General features: G+C 36.9%; 1 protein-coding gene across 1 annotated transcript in view; it reads right to left on the bottom strand.

The window, feature by feature from the left end:
* Nucleotides 1–19,492, bottom strand: part of LOC145691019 (uncharacterized) — a 236,512-nt gene extending 217,020 nt beyond the window's left edge. Inside the window, 3 exon segments of the mRNA XM_081766555.1 lie at nt 2,361–2,824; nt 9,009–9,170; nt 19,121–19,492. Coding sequence (XP_081622681.1) covers nt 2,361–2,824; nt 9,009–9,170; nt 19,121–19,282 — 788 coding nt within the window. The 5' untranslated portion in view covers nt 19,283–19,492.
* Nucleotides 19,493–20,728: the final 1,236 nt, after the last annotated feature.

Here is a 20,728-nt window from a genome sequence, read left to right as displayed (position 1 = left end):
CTTTTAGACTCTTGGATTTTTGAGGAAAATGTTGGTTTTCAGTTAATTAGCTACTACTTCGTTAATGTTTATCAAAGTATCATGATTGTATACATCGTTCTCTTCACAATGAAAGAAGCTTTCGAATGGTATCATCGGCATATTGTACGATGCACAAAAACAGGAAATTTCCCTCCAAAAAACCCTTTCTCTAAATTTGGCGACCCTGCTGCGGCCCCGGCTACCTGAATATAATTTATGTCCCAAAATATTGTGGTCTATATATAATAAGTGTGCCAAATTTCACTGCAATATCTAGAATAGTTACAAGAAAAAATACGATATTTTCCAATCCTGTTTGGCAATACCAAGAAGTTGGTAAAAACCATAGTTCTTATTGAAAAAAGCACAACCAGTTTTTTTTTTTTGGGGGGGGGGGTTAAACTTTGTTTTTTGGTTTAAACCAAGTTTTTCTGGTTTAAATAATTTGCTCTATGTATTACATCACATATGGACAGATATGTTTGTTTCACCTTGGCGTTATTATGCAACAACCTGGTTATGCTGGAAGGGGTCACATAAGCTTAAAGCGGAGTCCAATTCGTTTCTCGACTTACATCCGAAACAAATTGTCCTCCATTTGAACTCCAAAGCGCAACTAATTGACCACAAATGCGATACGTCTGCCGACTCACTCACGAAGAACTCCTGAAGAAAATACGTTGTACTGGTCTTTACATACTTGTTAATACGGTGTCAAGAGTCATTTGGGAAAGACAAAAAGATAAACAGTTGTACAAGTCAAACCATTATACAGAATTACATATGGACAATTTCAAAATACTGCAGAGTACAGAAGAACTAATTAAGTACAAGTTATTTTTGACTTTTATTAGTCCAAGTTAAAGAAATATGACGACTTAATTTGCATATCAGTAAGAAAGGTGTATAAAGATACGAATTATTTGAGTCCACTTTCGCTCTGACCCATTTATACACAAATAAATCCAAAGATACTTCTGATTTCAGTAAATGCCTCTCCTGGGGTCTGTATGACTCCTCCCCCCCCCCCCAAAAAAAAAGTACGGTATTTCGATGTATTTTATCAATAGTACAAATTATTAAAACGAAACAATATTTAGAATTTTCCTTTGATTGCAAAATTGAATAACAATAATTACAAACTATAAAAAAAAATCACAAAAGAAACGTTCATAAACTTATTTAAAAAAATTGCTTTTGTAGTATAATCTCTTTGAGTGGTGAATGGGAAATTTAGGTCTGAATATACGGGAATGAAACGTGATAACTCACAAATGTGTTTATCGAGATTTTACGAAGAGATTTTACACTTTTACGAACATTTTTCATTTTTTGCTTTAAACCAGTTGGTTAAAAAAAAAAAAAAAGCTGGTTAAAAACCAAGATTTAAACCAGCCAACCCTGATACGAAGTTTCACTATGAATAGGGAAAATTACAATATAAAATAAAATTTCACCTATACCCTTCTATTATAATACTGAATGCCCTCAAATTACTACTTTGAATTGCCAATTGCTAGTAGCACACGGCAAACCACGACACAAGCCCCTAAAACATCACTCACTACCTCCTTTCCAAACAATAATTGTTCAAATAAAATTCTGATTGTAACTGGAAGAAAGAAGGTGAAAACGCTCTATGGTTCATTTCTCAAAATATGAGCATTAACTGTAAACCGAAAATATCGATAAACAATACTGACGAACTTTTCTTTCCTTCGATTGTTGCTAACCAAAGACAGAAATATGCTATGCTACCCCAAAACATGTGGCTTCGACTAAACTCCAAACTCAGTGACACCATGCCTCTTGCGTGGGAGACCCGGGTTCGATTTCCGGCGGGACCTCATGTGGTTTGGATTCCATGTTAATCAGTAAGTCCCGTCTCATATACCCTCGCTGCTGAAAGGGACGTTAAACTCAAAAATCATTAACTCCAAGTGACATCATCACCCTATATTGTGTAATGTAAAGAGTGAAAAAAAATATTTTTTTTTATAACGTTATACACTCTCTAGACATGAGGAAAAAAAAACCTTTTACGAAAGCATATAAGTTCTGAGGATCACAATTGATTATACATACGCGTGGCACAGAGTTTGTGCTCAAGAGTCTAAAAGGGTTACTATTATTATTATTATTATTATTTTACGCCAATATTTCTTAACTTTCTTATTCTGTGAATACGTTTTGTAACAAAATGAGGACACGTAATTTATCTGCGCCATAATACAGTTTATTAAGTATTGTGTGTGAGTCACCCATTATTTATGTTGTAGGGAAGATGTGATTTGCGACAAGATATCGTACGAGAAAGGAACAAAGTACTCAATACTCACGTTTCACTAGAAGTCCCTGGCACTGCTCCATCGTCACTTGGTCCAGCAGACGTACTAGGCCTGTTTATCACATCATCATTATCACCATCACCGTCAGAATCACTTTCTAATGGAATATCTTTTTCGTCTTCTTCCAGCACATTAGTGTCTTCATCTGCTGACTCAAGAGTCACTGAATACTTGCTTTCCACGAACTCTGTATTACTTTCAACTGAATCTTCATTAGCCGTGCCTAAGCCTACGTCGTCTCCCTCACTACTGCCAGCAACAGTGGAGACGTTTCCCTCTCCCTCAATTGAGGTCCCCAGAGGATCTGCGTTCTCTACTTTGTCCTTGTTAAGTGTCAAGTCTTCCGACTGAAACACGTTGTCCGATTCATCTGGTTCAGTTTTCACAAACACACTTTGAGGAGACTTCTCCACATCTCCCGTTATAACACTTGGTGTTTCATTGTTTCCTGCGTTCTGCAAAACAAAAACGTATATCAGAAAATAGCTCTCTGCTAGGTATAAGCACGCACACAAGTTACTGCGAGGTAGCTCTCTTTCGATGAACATTCAAAGTGAAGCATAATCGAAATTCACCTCATGTGTATTGTATATACACGGTGTAAAGAAACGGTCGTTACAAACCTCGGTAGGTGATTTCTACGATCAAAACAAGAGAAAAGATCCTCTTACAGTTTCTCGATTTCAGCTTCGGTTTCGAGATACAAGACTGCAACTTGGTATCCAAAATCAACTCCTGACAATTGGAACTGAACACAAACATGTCGACAAACTTGGGGAGGTGATACCTGAGATCAGAACAAGAGGAAACGTCCTCTTGCAGTTTCTCGAATTCAGCTTCCTTTGTGATATACAGGCTGTCCAACTTGGACTCCAAAAAGCAATTCCGTTCAATAGGAATACATGTAATACTTCACCATAAATCAGAAACGAAACATTATCAGAAAAGTTACCTGTCAGAAGTAAAGTGTAGCAATACGCTGGGGATTAGGACAGAACAAGTGATGCCATCAGGTTGTCAGTGATGCCATCCTGGTTATATCGAGTTTCGTTTGCATGTTGTACTGTCATATTGTGCAGATCAGTTTATGTACTGGTGGGTTTTCCGTTAGGACGGAACCTATTACGGTGTACTGCAGTACATAGTAAAAGTACCGTGCATTCCTTACACGGAGCGAAGTAATAAACTGAAACGACCGATACATCCGACTCACTGCGGCTAAACCGGTAGGCAAGTTCGCCCCTTCTATTTTCATTAAGGCAATATCGTCTACGCATACTGAAGAGGCGGCTGGAAAGTAAAATAGAAGAGATGTTAGACGAAGATCAGTTTGGATTCCGGAAAGGAAAAGGTACCAGAGATGCTATTGGGTTGATAGAATTATATCAGAACGAATTCTTGATGCGAAAGACGAGCTATGATTGTGGTTCATCGACTAGCCAAAAGCTTTCGACGGGTCAATTGGAGGAAACTTTGGAAAACACTTAAAGAAATCGGAGTCCGGAAACTGGAGAGACCGACGATTCATTCGAAACTTATACATAGAACAACGAGTGAAGTTGCGCTTGAAATGAAGGAGAAACCAGCAGTGTGGAGATCGGAAGAGGAGTCAGACAAGGATGTAGTGTGTCGCCACAATTATTCAACATTTGCACTGAATGTTTAATGAAGGAAGCATTAACCCTTTTAAGATATGTTTTTTTAGGTGTTTTTGTTGACTTTCAGTCAAGAAGGTACAGCATCATCCCTAGTTATCGTAGGATTATGGTTCATACGTTGTTTTGTTCAGAATAGAGTAGCCTTTCAGACAGTACCACTCACATGTCCCTATCATGTACCTGAGGGGATGTTTTAGAAGAGAAATCGGGATTTTTTTTTTTTTTTTTACAAAAAAACCTTCTTCAAAGTTTGGGGCCCCCTGAGACCCCCCCCCCCGACCTGCGCACAAATCTGAAAAAATCTTGAAAAATACTACGTAGTGTACTAATCACTTCTGACAAATTAGAATTTCCTGTCTTTAACAGTAAGAGTGGGAAAAAGTTTTACCCATGTTGGGAGAGCATCAAAAAACTCCCAAAATTTCCCTAAAAAGCATCCTACAAAATTTTAAAATTTCCTGACAGTCCCTAATTATCACAGGACCACGATTCGTACCCAATTCTCTTCAGAATAGAGTAGGCTTTCAGACAGTACCATTCACATGTCCCTCGGACGTCCCTGGGGGAAAAGTTGAGGAAAATAGGGATTTTTTGTGAATCTTTTTTTTTTTTTTTTTCATTTTGGGGCCCTCTGGAGCAGCCCGGGGTAAACATACAGATAAAGGCTTTCAGAAAGTACCACTCAGATGTCCCTATCATGTACCCGAGCGGAGCAATAATCGCGAAAGTGGGATTTTTGGTCAAGAAATATTCCTTTTTTACTCTTCAGCCCCTCTGAACCCCCCTTCTGTGTTGATGAAGAGATCCGAAAAAAATCAGATAAAAACTAAAGGAACCACTGGTTGTCTGTGTAAAACTTCAGAAATCTAGGTTTAAAAAAAAAAAAAAAAAAACTTATTACAAAATGTTAAAGTTAGACCTCACTAAAAAAAGGGAATTTGTAAAGTTATAACGTCATAGCCCACTATGTTCCGACGCTCGGAAGCGTATAGACCCTTCCAAGGCTTTCTTCTATGCCTCCTCTCTTGTAAAATTAAAAACCTTCTTTAGTTCTCTTTTAATCGAATTCTGAAGACACTATTATTTCGTAATAAAAACCACGATATATCTTAAAAGGGTTAATGGGAATTGGGGATTTCAAGATTGGAGGGCAGACCATTAAGAAGATAAGGTATGCAGATGATACGGTTATAATAGCTAAAACCGAAGGAGGACCACAGGAGATGAGTGACAAAATGGTTGACACTGGAAAACTGTATGGAATGGAAATTAACATCGAAAAGTCGAAAATCATGAGAATATCCCGTGGAAACACGCTCTTACAGATACGAATAATAGTAGAACAAAGAGTACTTGAAGAGGTCAATAATTTCAAGTATCTGGGAAATATTTTGACGAGAAACGCTTACTGCACCAAAGAAACCAGGTCATGCCATTACCATAGACAAAAAAACATTCAACAAGAAAAGATCACTCTTAATACCAGGCTCAAGATTGGACTTAGGAAGAAGTTGGTCAAGTGCTACATCCTGGAGCATTGTAATGTATGGTTCAGAGATTTGGACATTACGGAAATTAGAGAAGAAATATTTAGAGAGCTTCGAAAGGTGGTGTTGCAGAAGATGAAGAAGATAAAATTGATATAGACAGCTACAAATGAAGATGTTTTAAAACGGATAGGAGAGAAGAGGGCACTTGTAGCCAGCACCCTTCTTAGGAAGGTCAATTGGATTGGACACACCTTGCGAAGAAATTGTCTTCTTCATACTGCCATAGAAGGAAAGATGGAAGGAAAGCGAAGAATAGGGAGAAGAAGATACAACTGATAGAAGATCTGAGAAACAGAAAATATTGGGAGTTAAAAGAAGCAACTGAAGATCGAAAAGCGGGGAAGAAACATTTCCAGGCCTAAATTTAAAATAAATAAATAAATAAATAAATAAAACAGGACCTGCCGAAAGGCAGAACACTTAGTAATAATAACAATAATAAATTATTACTAAAGAGAGAAAGCTAAGTAAATGGAGACAAACCCCGTCTTCACTATCACACGAGGATATTGCCCACACATCAGATATCAATTTCTCTGTACCTACTTAGGACCATGCGCTAGTCTGCATTACAGATAGACGGCAAAAAAAAGATTTCAAACCGGACCCCAAACGCTTTCTGTCCGCTGAGCATGGAATCTATAGAAAAGCTACTCAGAAAGTATTTGTTGTCCTTTTTTTTAGTATATTCGTTTTTGGAGTCGATTATGGATTCCAAGCTGTCAACCCTTTATCTCGAAACCCAAGCTGAAATCAAGAAACTGCAAAAGGACTTTTTTTTTTAATCTCAGGAATCACCTCCCGCAGTTTGGAACGATCCTTTCTTTACACTCTGTAGATAGGATGGACCATTTATCTTGATACACACTTGTGACTTTTAAATTAATACATACAAAAAGCTGAAATTTCGTACCATGAAAATGTCAACAGAGGGACTCTTGTTTAGCATACTACTCATTACAACCAGATTAAAAGTGTTGCCAACCCAACAAATTTGTATTTAATAAATGACACTACGTTAGATTGTTACATATTTCAAATCTGCATGTTAAATAAAAGCGTACAATACCATACTTGTTATACAGTGTTCCAAAGTAGGGACGGTACAGTATCACAAACGTCGAAAAAGAAACAAATTTTGGTTAGTTCTACAACAGTAATAACGCCAAGTAAGACGAACAAAAATGAAAATCCAAAGTACTATGCTTATCATTTAAAAAAAAAAAAAAAATTGCTTAGATGAGTATCACATGCAATTACGTAGATGGGTTTGAACAGACATAAAGATTATAATGCCACAGCAATTTGATATCTCGAACCATTCCTGCTATATGAAAACAAAATGGTAGAAATTGTTATATTGCTTAAAATGGCGTATTTATAGGAACTTTTCAAAACCGCTGCTAATTTCCTGTGCTTCTATAACATTCCAATAATAGTTTTCCGGCAGGTGCAACTACGAAGGAGCAGAAACTAAGGTTGCAAGACCGATTATTTCTGGAGGTTCGTCTGTTATAGAGCAATGAGGAGCGTGCGGTAATTTTAATATATGGAGTTCGCAACTCTGCAGTTTCAGCCGAATCAAACACCTGTTCAACTGAACGTGTTATCTTTAGTTCTATGGAAAGGTGAGGGTAGAGGAAGTTGTGTATTCCTTTCGATCCATTTGATAACGTTTAGAATGAGTTAAATTGAATAAGTATGAGTAACATTTAAGTTTGCTATATTCACTGTCTTGGGAGGCTATCTAATTAGGCTAATGTTTTCAAAATTTAAACCTTTTCTTTTTCTCCTTCGATCAGTGGATATTAGTAATATTTTTTGGGAAATTAAATCTAGAAATTAATAATGGTATTTTTTGACTACTTGACTAGAAATTGTTAATACGTAGTAGTAGTGTATGACTTTCGGTATATCATTATATTTTGAAGTGCTTATTTATATTTCTTCGTGTTTGTTAATTAAATTCCATTTGGAATGTACTAAAAATCATTTAATCAATTCGTGCACTTGTTGCAATATTCATTCTTTTTGTATGTTAAATTTGCATAAAGATTCTTGCTCCTTTAAAAACCTGTTATATAGAGCTGTCAAAGTTTGCTCCTTCAGAGCCAGAAATATTAAGCTTTAAACGATTTATATTATTTGTTTGTTGTTTGGCTTTACTTTATTTGTTATATTCAAAGATATTCATATTAATAGTTGTTGTTGATAATTTACATTTGGAAATATATATATATATATATATATATATATATATATATAAAAGTTACTAGCATGTATCTCATGGAGTCTTTATGAAACGAACCGAGGTCCCTATGTATGCGGTGTATTACGCTACAGTGAGTTTTCTTGGAATTCTCCCGTTTCCAACTTTCCTCGTTCCAACGTTCACTATCATAATCACCACCTTCCGTAACCTCCGACCATAATTTTATTCATATACTTACACATATTTCTGGCATTACCGGCATTCATGTCTTTAAGCTCGCCACGTGTGACGGATGATGTGCCTCGGCGAGCACACTATCAAAGGAAGGGGGACCCTGTCTGGGACCTGTACGTTAGGTACCATCCCGGCATTTGCCTGGTGTGAATGAGGAAAACCCAGGGAAAACCTCATTCAGGATGACTGGCCTGAAAACTCTTTTATACCTTTTCGACCGAGGGTCCCCTCCGGGAATTGAACCTGGGACCACTGGCACTATACAACTAACTAATGATGTGCCACTTAAAATGAAATGACATAAATAAAAATTTCGAACACTAAGAATACCATGTCTTGGTTAAATATACCCTTGTTTCAGTTCTTCTTTCCTTTGACATTAAATCTGGTTTAAACAGCTTGTTTTTTGATCTGATTTCGTTGGTTTGTTCTCAGATCATACAAAATTCCTCTGAATAATGTCGGCTTTTACTGTTATGTTAGAAATCTTGTAAATCTCCTTATCGAAAACTACAAATAATATACACTCATGTCCAAAATTGTTGTAACATGTCTATAAATATGTTGTTGTAAGAATATAATTTGAAAACGAATTCGCCAGGTATTTCTTATAACGTTAGTATGTGTACAATCCGCAAAGACATGTATGTGGCAAATATCATGTCAAAAGAACAGTAAAAAGAACAATAGTACGAAAATAAAACTTTCTCGTCCATTTAGCAACATTTTGTTTTACTCATTCTAATTTTCATATTTATAATTCTTTTCCTATGATATTTATCACAAATATACATTTCCCGACTATACACATGGTATCAGTATTAAAAGTATCTTGCAAAATCATTATCAAATTATATTCATATAACAAGACAGTTATAGATATGCGACAATAATTTTGGACATGAGTGTACCTGAAATAACAGCTGTGGCTAGAGTGAATCAAGATCCAAAAGCGTGTTATAAAACCTTAAAAGTCAATACGAACCTGCCTATTGCCCAGAACTGTGGTGTTGAACACTCGAGCAGACACCAGTCTCATGAGATAGATCTCAGATTTATGGCACATTTCTCGGAACTCATGAAAACTATCCAATTTGTTTGCACATGACTGGCAGATGGCATTAGGAAGATCATCGTCCGCAGAAACCTACAAAAGAAGGAAGTGCTTTTATATCATTTAAGTAACAAGAAATCCAAACAAGTAAGGGTTTTTGATATAATTTGACAGCAAAATAACATAAACGCTAAAGACCAAGAATAAGTGGTGAAATATTTTGAGAAATTAACTGCTTAAATACATTCCTCATCCACTCAGACAACGATTGTAGATACAATAAATAAACTCATGTGCTTCTTATTTCCTTTCAGCTTAAATAATTTCTGAGCCATTCGGAAATCATTTCACTTCTACTTTGTTACGCCTTCTTTCCTTTTACTTTTGATAGTCTCACTCTCCAGGAGTTATTTCTCTGCTTTCTCTTTTTGGCTGTCCTTTGTACCGGATATTCTTCTTATTTCATTATTTCTTCCCCCGTTCTCTTTAGAATTTCAGCTTATAGTTTTTCATTTCTTTTAGAATTCTTACTTCCTTTAATCTCTCACAAGTGTATCCCTTGTTATTCTAACCTATTCTTCCTTAGGTCTAATCACTTTTTGGTATTGGTTAACCAATACAGATCACTATTTACGTCTGTCAGTAGGAAGGCAATAAGATGATAATGTGGACTTTAAAGTGAGACTCCATGAGGAATCGAATTTGGGATTTCGCGCATTAAAGACACACATATTAGCTCCTAGACCAGCGACAAGGGTCCTGGCGTTCGTATATTGTAGACATTCTTTTCTTTTCAACCCTCTCCTTACTTCATTATTTCTTAAGACTCTTCATCCCGGCGAAATTAAAATACCGCTAATTTTACAGTAATTATGTGATATCTTCAAATAGATAAAAGATAATTGAAATATGGAACAAGAGCGGCCTAGACAATATTATTTTGCGTGAGGTACCGTTATCACAAGTCACCTAGTGGCTTTCCGTTTTCAGCTGTTTAGAAACGCGAAAATAAATGCCAATTTTCCAAATGGCTCGAAATCGAAAGCAGATAAGTGAATCGTGATAACGTTTTCTCATGTAAAATAATATTGTCTAGGGCGCTCTTGTTCCACATTTCGATTACCTTTTATCTATTTGAAGATATCACATAATTACTGTAAAATTAGCGGTATTTTAATTTCGCCGAGATGAAGAGTCTTAATTATTAATTCAAAGTTGCTTTCACTATTGAGAACTACAACTTTGTTTCCCTCACAATAAAGAACTCTTCAATAATTTCACGGATTTTCCCGGCAAAAATCAAATTCCCTGATCTTTCAGGCGTGCGGGAACTCTGAATTCGTAATAAGAAACGTAATCGGTGTCCACTTAAAATAATCCCTCCGGCTTCTGCTCTTTCCTTGGCCATGAAGAAAATTCTGTGTCTAACATCTTACTACAAAAAGTTGTACACTGCTCAAAACTTAAGGCCACGAAATTTGAAGTTTAAATCCAGTAGCTACATCAGAGCGTTTGGTCGCTAGCTTTCTTCGCAATTCGAAGGGCAACAAAGTAAAAGCTAAATCCCTATCAACAAATTATAGTATTTGTTTGTCAATAACGACGGGAACTTCGCACCCTGACAGAAGCAGTTTATTTACGCAAATTACATACATATAAGGCAAGTAATAATGAAGAAAATAATAAAAAAGAAATGAACGGTGTGCACAATCTAGTCTTCCATGAGAAAGACACTGTGTAGGGTTTTACTTCTTTCTTTTCACATACTCCTTTTTGCATTGAAGTTCGCAAGACACACTGTGTAAGTTAAAAGAAGAAGAGGACTAATGTAAAAGAAATTATTTATGTAGATGAGAAACAATTAGATCATCAGTAAACCAAAAATTGTGTGTAGTTACCAATTTTACCCTGGCGGGGTTCGGGGGTCCTTGCTCCCTCAATATCTACACTACTTACATTATATTAAGTCTTGTCTTACCTTGTCATCAACGTCTACTGCTTCATTTCCTCCTATTTATGGGAATGTTTTGTTCTTCAGTGAATACACACTTCATGTGAGTAACTTTTTACTAGTTTGCTTTTTATGAACTTGTTTGTGTTAAACGAAAATGAAATAAAATCTTCAACTCTCACGTCCCATGCTCACGCTGGCTAGTTAAAGACGACGGGAATGATGAGAAATGAATGAAATGAAGAAGTGGGAGGAAACAGGAGAACCCTGAGAAAACCGACGTGCACGGCATTTTTCCACCACTAAGCTCACTTGGCGCGAGCTGGGATCGAATCAAGGACCCCATGCACAAGAGGCGAATTCTCTACTACTGAGCCACCGCGGCCCTTGCGTTAAAAGAAATCCGATATAACGGTTTGTTTTGTTTGTTCATGGACTTGTATTATTTCCTTCACTCCACAGAGAAAGTTCTGTTTCCAAGTTAATACTTACTTCCACATGGCGTGTTCTGTTTGATGAGAGTGAGTTGTTAGCACACTTCTCTGATGCCTCATGGTTTTAAGCATTGTGATTGATTGATGTTGTACGATGTGTTGCCTGTGTGGTAGTTGTGAAAGCTAGTCTGTCACGGAACGATTAGCACGTGGCTTCTCTTTTAATATTTGCCTGAAGTTGGTGTTACAATATTGTGAGTCATTTTTAAGGTATTGCTGTTTCATTCGGAATGTGCATGATTTGCAGTTGGTTATTTCAATTGTAAATGGTATTTTAATTGTATTTTTGGAAGGTGATCAATGGAAATGAAAAGAGTTAACTGCCGCAGATGGCGGCTTCGAAATGCAAAATTTACAGAGAAATAAACAGAATCAGGTGAAATGTCATCATGACAGTAATAATAATAATAATAAAAAAAGATAATGAAGGTCATTAGTGTAGGTTAGTTAATAAGAAAGAAAACCGATGTTAAGTTCTGGACTACACGGGTTCGCAGATTGATGCAATACGAGGTGAACAGGCAATAGAGCATGATATGACAGTGTTTCAAACCCACTACGTTACTAACTAAGACCGCGCGTAAGGAGAAAACTTTGTACAGAGGGGAGACGGGGTAAAGAGTGGAGAGAAAGTCAAGTCTACTTTTAGAATCTAGGGATGGAAAATGGTTTATGCTTGGCCCTTCCGTGAGGGAAGAATGACGTATAAACGGTTGCCAGCATAGTGCAGTGAATTTATAGTAGCCTACACTGACTTTCAAAAATTGTCACGAGAAAACCACCAAGTAGGAACCGAAATCGTAATTTTCAATAATGAGTTATTGCTTTTTCTATGCAGTTTTGTCAATTAATTTAGTTCAGAAATTATGATAATTGAAGTAAATCAGTAAAGTCCATGGTGCTGTTTTAAAACAACAACAAGCTTGAAGAAAACAGTCTGGCTATTAGGAAGATTTAGAGAGGACCATGCTATTACAAATTCATTAGTCGTTCATTATCATAGTAAGATGTTAGTTCATTTTAGTGCTTGCGTCGGTATTGTTCGAATTTGTGTTTTATTTATTTGTGCTTTTATTATTCATGTTGTAAAATGTAATATTATCATATGTTACACAGTCATTACTTTTATTTTTTCAAATCTCAAGAATTGTTCATAACGTGGCAACCATGAATCTACTGTTTTACAAGACCAGTTCATCACACGATCTCGGGTGCCTGAATGAAACGACCTCCCCTGTACCAGTCAAACTGACACTACGAAAACATGTGATACAACTACGTCACAGATTTTCTCGTGGTGCGCGGTCTGTAGGATCTGTATGCTGCTGTAATGGAGGGAAATCATAAATGCTGAGCGGGAACTGGTAAGGGGCGAGTTGCATCTGAGATAAATGTCGTGAAATTTTAGGTGATATCCCATAGTATGGAGGCATAAATTTGTAAATCCACGAAAGAAGTGTATTTGATTTTACAATTGGATTGCAAAAGCAATAAAAAGATATCCGGATGTTGCACATTAAATGTATAAAGGTAGAAGTACGAAGTGGAAAGTATGTTCTGTGCAACACATGATACTCAACAACAAACACATGATTAAAGAAACTGCTATATGAAATCAATGCGTAAAGTGATAATACAACTGTCGCAAAGCATTGCAACGGCAAGGGTCTAGAACGCAGGTTTCTCTCAAAGTTAAAGGCCAAGCTACGTGAACTATGTGGTGGACAAACACCGTGTGTGTGGGTTTCCTCGGGGTTCTCCGGTTTCCTCCCATTTCCTTCATTTCTCATAATCACCGTCTCCTTTAGCTTAGCCGGCATAACCGTGGGACGTAAACTCAAAGATTTCGTTTTTTTTTTCAAGTTACGTTAATTTCGACAAAGTAAACTAACTATTAACTAACGAAAATACCCCAGTAAATATACGGAACTCCCCCCACACTCCCCGAACGCATATTATTTTAGAATATATATTATACATTGGGACAGAAAGAGAGGGCTCTTTTTCCGGGAATTCTGAAAACCCTGTCCACCCCTCTAAACCTTCCGCTAACTAGTCTCCGCGACACGTGGTAGAGATTTATGATCCCTTCTGGCTAAAAACCAATGTTGCCTCAATTCCTTTTTCCTAGTTGATTTCTTTTTTCTTTTTGTTTTAAATTTTTGTTGTTAACTGAGAGGAAGGAAAGCTTTCTCCTTATTTTGCCGGACTTAAACTACACAAGTGGATCGGAGGTACGGCAACACTGAGAGCAGTGACAGCTTACACGTTCGCGAGGACTAACCGAGGGTTGTGGGGGTGAAAAGAAGCAGTGGTTGGGGAAAGAGCCCTTTAAAGCTGTCCCGATGTATACTAGAAGAAATCCTTTAATATAAGTGAAATTTTAGTTAATTAATAATTACAAATAATCTATTTTGTCGTAATAATTTACCCAATTTGTTCTAAAAAGGAACCAGAAACATGAATAACATCAGACAATGCAAAACAATATACCCATTGCTAGCAAATGAATTTCAAAGAACACCACACTGTATGCCACAAAAAACATCTTTTAAATCCACAAAGCCCAAATACACACACAAACACAATAGAATAAAGAAATAGAACACTAAAAGAAACTATAAAATGTACACAGAACACCAATATGAAATGAAATGAAATCTTTGAGTATTACGTCCCACGGTTATGCCGGTTAGGCTAAAGGAGACGGTGATGATGAGTGATGAATGAAATGGTGGAATGAAGAAAGTGGGAGGAAACGGGAGAACCCCGAGAAAACCCACGCACACGGTGTTTGTCCACCACAAAGTTCATTTGGCAGGGGCTGGGATCGACCCCGGGACAGAACGCTAATATATTGCAATGTATAAACATATAAATACTTCGACAGATTCACACAATACAATCACATATCCCGTCTATCGCTAATGAACAATTCAACATCGACTCAAAAAACGAAAACGGAACTGAATGGAATTTCGAATAAAAAAAAAAGTAAACTAAAATAAAATTCATGCACGTAAAACCAAGAAAAAAAAAACTACTTATCTAAAATTATAATTAATTAAAACATTATTATTATTTTATGTATAAATCAATAGACCTACATATGACTAGTGTTGTTGTCTAAACAAACATTGTAGTGGACTGTTCAAAGATCGAAGTTCACTGTTCTTAGCTTCGGTAATGATACATTTCAACGATAAAAAAAGTACAAAAACTGTAAGAAAAGGATAAGGAACAAAAAGGAACTAAAACAATGTACGTAAAATACATTTCATCAGTTTTATAAAGGGTGACCTGTATTGTACTCTCCTAATTTATGCGTATACCCATCGTTGCTGACGCGCTTGCTCCATACGGATTTACTCCCTCACAGCCGCTCGGGGCCCTGCCCTGACTACGTTAGATAGCATTCGTGCTTTTTTATCACAAAAAAAGAAAAAAAGCACAACTTAGTTTGTGCATAATGCACTGTAGTTTCATGCTATACATCCACACACTGTAACTTTTAATGCCTTAGGAAACATACAACATGGAGGGATGATATCATTCTGAATTTTTTGTAGTAGTTTTCAAGCTATATTCTCCATAGCAGCGAGGTGAAAATTCATTGTTTTAGTACTTTCTCAGTAGTCCGTAGTTTGCAACAGTTCGAAAATACTAATTTTGCGCAGCAATGCTATATAGATGCTTACGGATGTAGGGAAAAGCAAAGGAAGCATGAAAATAAGAAATATTTGTGATTAACAATGGGTAGTGAAGACAGGAAATGGAACAGGAGTAATTGTACGTAAGATATATGAAAGTAAGAACAGATACGTAAATACAACGTTAAAGAACAAGTTCATGTGGCTCTTATCCGGGACCGCCATCTACGGCAGTTTAGCCATAGTAAAGATTATGCCATTGCAATGTTACTTCGCGTTGCACTACTTGGAAATATTTCGTTATTTTTTCCGTTAATTTCTACTTTCAATTTTGGAAATTTTTCTTTCAAAATTATAATTAAATATTCATTGTTTCACTACTCAGAAAGAAGTTCGAAATTTTAATTTGGCGGGATACCAACTAATGAAATCTACCCTTTATTATGTACGCGCACTTAAGCTCTCATAAAGTGAATCTGCACAGATGGATGCAAGTTCACACTCCAAAAATGTTTGTTTAAGAAACAGAGTGTCGATTTTCCGAGAAAGAATTATATATGCAATGAATGTATGTATGGATCAGTACATAAATCTGCACATAAGGTGTACGGTTCTACGGTTCCACAGATCTGTAAAATTAAATTTACAGAACAAACTTGTAATAATTTTTTTATAACGTAGCATGTAAATCAGAGTTTCCCAACCTTTTCCAACTTTCGGCACACTATATGTGTAACTTTCTCGCGGCACACCCCATATTATATATATCTTATTACTATTATTATTTGTAAATATAAAATACCGTGGTATTTTTAAGTGATTACTGATCTCCTTCCAGAGAAGAAAGCTCGATCACTGATATTCTCCCGTGGTAAATCAATTATGCTTACTTTTCATTCTAATTTTAAAATAGAAAACAATTGCAATGAAATATAGGACTCCGGTTTGTAAAAATCCACTTTCTCTTTCAAAAACTGTATCTACCCTTTAACTAAAAGGGAAGATCACTAAATAACCAATAAATAAACAAATCTCCTATACTTTTAAAACACAAATTTATGTAATTTGTACGCGTATTTGCTTTGTTGAATTCATTGAATGATATGTTAAAATTTCAAGTTATGAAATAGGCTGCAACAATAAAGAAGTAATAAAGGTCATGACAATGATAAATACGTTTTCCAACATTAAAAATGCACAGAAAAGTAACACAGTATGAAACTTAAGATTGTAGATATATAGTAGAGGTTCATAGTAATGTGAAATAGAAATATACATTTTCCCCTATGTCTTGCAATTTGATTCCTATAGAATTAATAAATTGTTTCGGTTTCCTCGCGGCACACCAGCGGCCCATTCGCGGCACACCGGTTGGGAAACGCTGATGTAAATAATAATAATAATAATAATAATAATAATAATAATAATAATAATAATAATAATAATAATAATAATAAAAATATTGTGTTCTTGCTTGTGAAATGCGTATGTACGTGAAAATATATGAATGAAAGATGGTATACAAGTTTTCGCCCCTAAGATAAGTAGTGACGGATGAACAATTCCTGAAATTTACAGAAGAAATTAGGGTTACACTGCCACAGATAAGACCTACATGAGCCTCTTTTCAATGTTGTATTTCTACTTATTTGCTCTTTCTTTAATGATAATCATTCACTTTCGGTACCTTTCAGTTTCTTCCCCAAACTTGCACATATGTCTCCAGTGTTATAAAGGTAACCAAGAAAGTTCTGTTGCTTTTGCAGAGATCTGTGTTCAATTGGCTCTCTCACCGCGAGTTGAATGTGAATGCAGAGAAGGTGAAGGTCAGATGTTGGTGTGGCTATATCCAACATACTACATGGTTGTTGCGGTGCAGTTACACAGTGAACTTGCGTAAGGACGGAGTGAATATGGGACCTCCACAGAGCGTCATAAAGGAGTATATACTATTCGAGTTCAAATTGGGATCAACGCAGCTGCAGGGACAGAAGATATGCCAGCCCTTTGGTGTGGATGTCGAGACTACGCGGACAGTGCAGTGGTTGTTTAACAAGTTTAAGGAAGTTACGAAACACTCGAAGACGCACCACATTCCAGAAGACCAACAGACGTATAAAATTAAGACCTTCACGCTGCAATTGAGGGGAACAGTGGCCAGATATGTAAGGAACTGGGACTACAATTCAGTGTGAGTGGAGAAACCATTCGGCAGCACCTCCATCAACTTGGGAAGCACTACATGTTGGGTCGATGGGTCCAACATGATTTGATTCTGGGTCAGAAGGCAACGCGAGCAGACACCTGTGTTTCTTTGTTGTCTCGTCTGAAGAAGGAGCCATTTCTGGACAGGATCTTGAGATATGATGAGAAGTGGGTCCTGTACAAAGCTCCACGGCGCCATCATCATCCGTAGCATCCCATGAACCGGTGTTAAAACAGCCGAAACCAGCAATGAACCAGAAGAAGGTCCACCTGTATGTCTGGTGGACTTTTCGCAGCATCGTACATTGGGAACTGCCACCAGCTGGTCAGAACATCAATGCAATTGTGTAGTGTCAGCAGTTGAGCCATGTTCAAGAAAAATTCAAAACTCTGTAGCTAGGACTTGTGAATCGCAAAAGGTCCTCCTGATACAGGCATATGCTAAGCCCCTCGTAAATAGGAAGACCCGGGACACAATTTTACGCCTTGGATGGGAAGCACTATTGCATCCACCATACTTCCCGGACATTGAACCATCTGATTATCACCTGTTCCACTCCCTGGACAAACACCTTAGAGTACGCCGGTTCAAATCCCTAGAAGAGACGCAAAATGCACTTGATGCCTTCTTTGCTTCATGGCCCACCAAATTTTACCACGATGGAATCGACGGCCTTCCATAACGTTAACAGAAGGTCGTAAATGGTGATGGGGGCTACTTTTGATCTTAGAGATACGGTTTAGGTGACACATTGATGTTCGGAGGTACTCGGTGAAAAAGCAACAGAATTTCCTTGGTTATCTTTATATTTACTTCACAAAATATAGCTGAGCGAGCGAAGGCCGTTAGAAGACCCGGAGGGCTTGTTGTTTCCTACCTTTATCACAAATTAGACAAAAACAAGGTACTCGGTTCTGGACCAGATTCTAAATGCCATCCTTCACTTTTTTCTTACTCTCATGCTGATATTTCGTCTGATTCTGTTAATTTTCCCGTAAATTTTGTATTTGGGGGCCGCCATCTGCGGAGGTTAACCCTAAATTAGTGATAATACCGTAAGAAACCAGTATTTGAATATCAAAATCTTTTTTTTTTTTTTTTTCAATGTCCAACAGGAGTTTGTACGTAGAAAAAAATCCGAAATTGAAATATAATATGTTGTACACATTCTCCCTTATATAGCCATTGAGCAGAGTGGATACAAGTGGGGGAAGGTGGTTCAGGGTATACGAAGGTGAAGAGTTAACAATCGAAACCCTTGAAGTGTTGGCGAAGTCCTTACAAGTTTCTGAAGTTCTCACAAATCATCAGCACGAAAGAGAGGTAAAATGTGGAAAAATTATAAAAAGCTAAGTATTTGAGGTTCGTAATTAAAAGAGTAAATGAATGAACCAATGACGTATCTCTGTATCATGAAAGCAGTGGTTTTCCACAATTCTCGTTTACGCGTATGCCCACCATCGCTAGCGCGCGTGCTACCCACTGATGCGCACGTGCTGAGCTCCTACTCTGACTCTTCGATAGAATTCGTATTTTTTAGTGGCCACCTGACACAGCTTGGTTAGTATTTTCGACTTTCATGAATTTATGTATGGATCCGTATAATCAATCTGCATGCAGCCGGTTGTTATTAATTAACCAACCAACCGGAAGTAAACATTAGGCCTATTGTGTGTAATCACGCCCAAACGAATGCAAAACTTTTAAGCCTTGTTACTCTTTAGGAATAAGTTTGTACTTACTCTAAGAGATAGGCACGTCAAAATTTTCTCGATGAAGGTTTTACCAGCACGTTGTCCTTCAAATATATCCACTTTTAACGCATTCACCAAGTTTTGTAAACAGAAGCGACAAAGCGCCTCGGGATTGTCCATTGTAGTGTTCATGTCTTGAGAACTTTCCATTTTTATTTCTAGTACATAATAAAGTTTTATCTCATTATCTTAGGAACTTGACATTACACTGTTTAAACATCATGAAAAATACACATACACACTCTCACACACAAACATAATTATTTATTCTCGCACAGTCTCCATACTAATGAATACAAGATTAAGGCAAGCCGCAGATCACAAAAGCAAGCGTTAATAATAAATGTTGCCAGAGCTAGACTAGACTCTTGCTAGTAGTGTTGCCAACACTAGACTGGAGAAAGTGGCAAAAATAAACAGCCAGAAATGGCTAGAAAAAAGCAAGCTTTTCGCGCTGTAACATGCAAAATAAATTCGAATGTGGAAGCATTAGTATGGAAAAAGCCCACAAAACTAGGGCTAGTTTTAGACGGAGGCATTAATCGTAGCATTTCTCGTATCAGATGTGCTGCCAAAAATCCCATATAATATTCTATGGCATCAAAAGTATATGGTGCTTCTAAACGGTAGCATCTGTCGTGACATAGCAAACAAATCACTGGGGAAGTGAGCAATTATGGCTCCGAAATTAAGCGTGAGGTAGCTAAAGCTATAGTAATTGTAACAACAGTTCTCGCCGGTCATATTAAAAAACGAAAATCACAAAGAAGTATGTGGGCAAAGGGCATCCCTACTCCAATTCATTTTTCATTACTACAATTCTATTCCCCACACAAAACAAAAAGCATGGATATTTGGCACAAAATTTTTCGCTTCTTTTTAACACACAACGGCGCTGCAATCGAACCAGAAATGCTATGAAATAGAGCAGGTTCTATCGACAAGAAATGCCATAGGATATGCCATGACATGGGAAATGCTATAGCATTTGCAACTTTACACAGTAAGATATCGATGACACGATTTTTGCTACGATAAATGTTTCCGTCTAAAACTAGCCTAATTCAAAAATAGAATGTCTCTCTCAGCATCTGTGCATTGATTTGCTTCTTGCAAGCATTCTGCAGTTGAAGACTTATTTACTCATTTCGTGAAATGTATGTTCGTCACTGATTATCAATTTTATTGATATTATCTTCAAATGGCAAAGTGAGGCAAAAGCTGTCATTAATAATGTGTCACTAGTTTCAAATCCTCATGAACGCTGAAAAGCGATATTTTTAGAAGTGTGTCTATAATCAGAAAATCTATTCTGAATTTCTTTAACGATTTTTTTTTACTCAAACTTATATTTCTCCCCCGAAGATATTTCTCAACGTTTACTGGTAACTTACAGGTTTTGAACTCATTCTTCTCTACTGTGTTACCAAGATATGAGGAGGGATCAATATGACAATCAATGCTACCTTTTAGGGGATCAAGTCTAGCAGTAGAGGTCATTTAGAGAAGGAATCAAACTTCAGGAAATAGAAAGTGACATACAGAATAGTCCAAAAATGACTACAAATGGCCAACAGCAAAAAGCATATGGCTAGA

Source organism: Thermobia domestica, chromosome 7, assembly GCF_964235325.1.
Source record: "Thermobia domestica chromosome 7, izTheDome1.hap1.1, whole genome shotgun sequence".
Classification (NCBI taxonomy): domain Eukaryota; kingdom Metazoa; phylum Arthropoda; class Insecta; order Zygentoma; family Lepismatidae; genus Thermobia; species Thermobia domestica.
The sequence above is the reverse complement of the archived record's forward strand: the minus strand, read 5'-3'. Positions and strand labels throughout refer to the sequence as shown.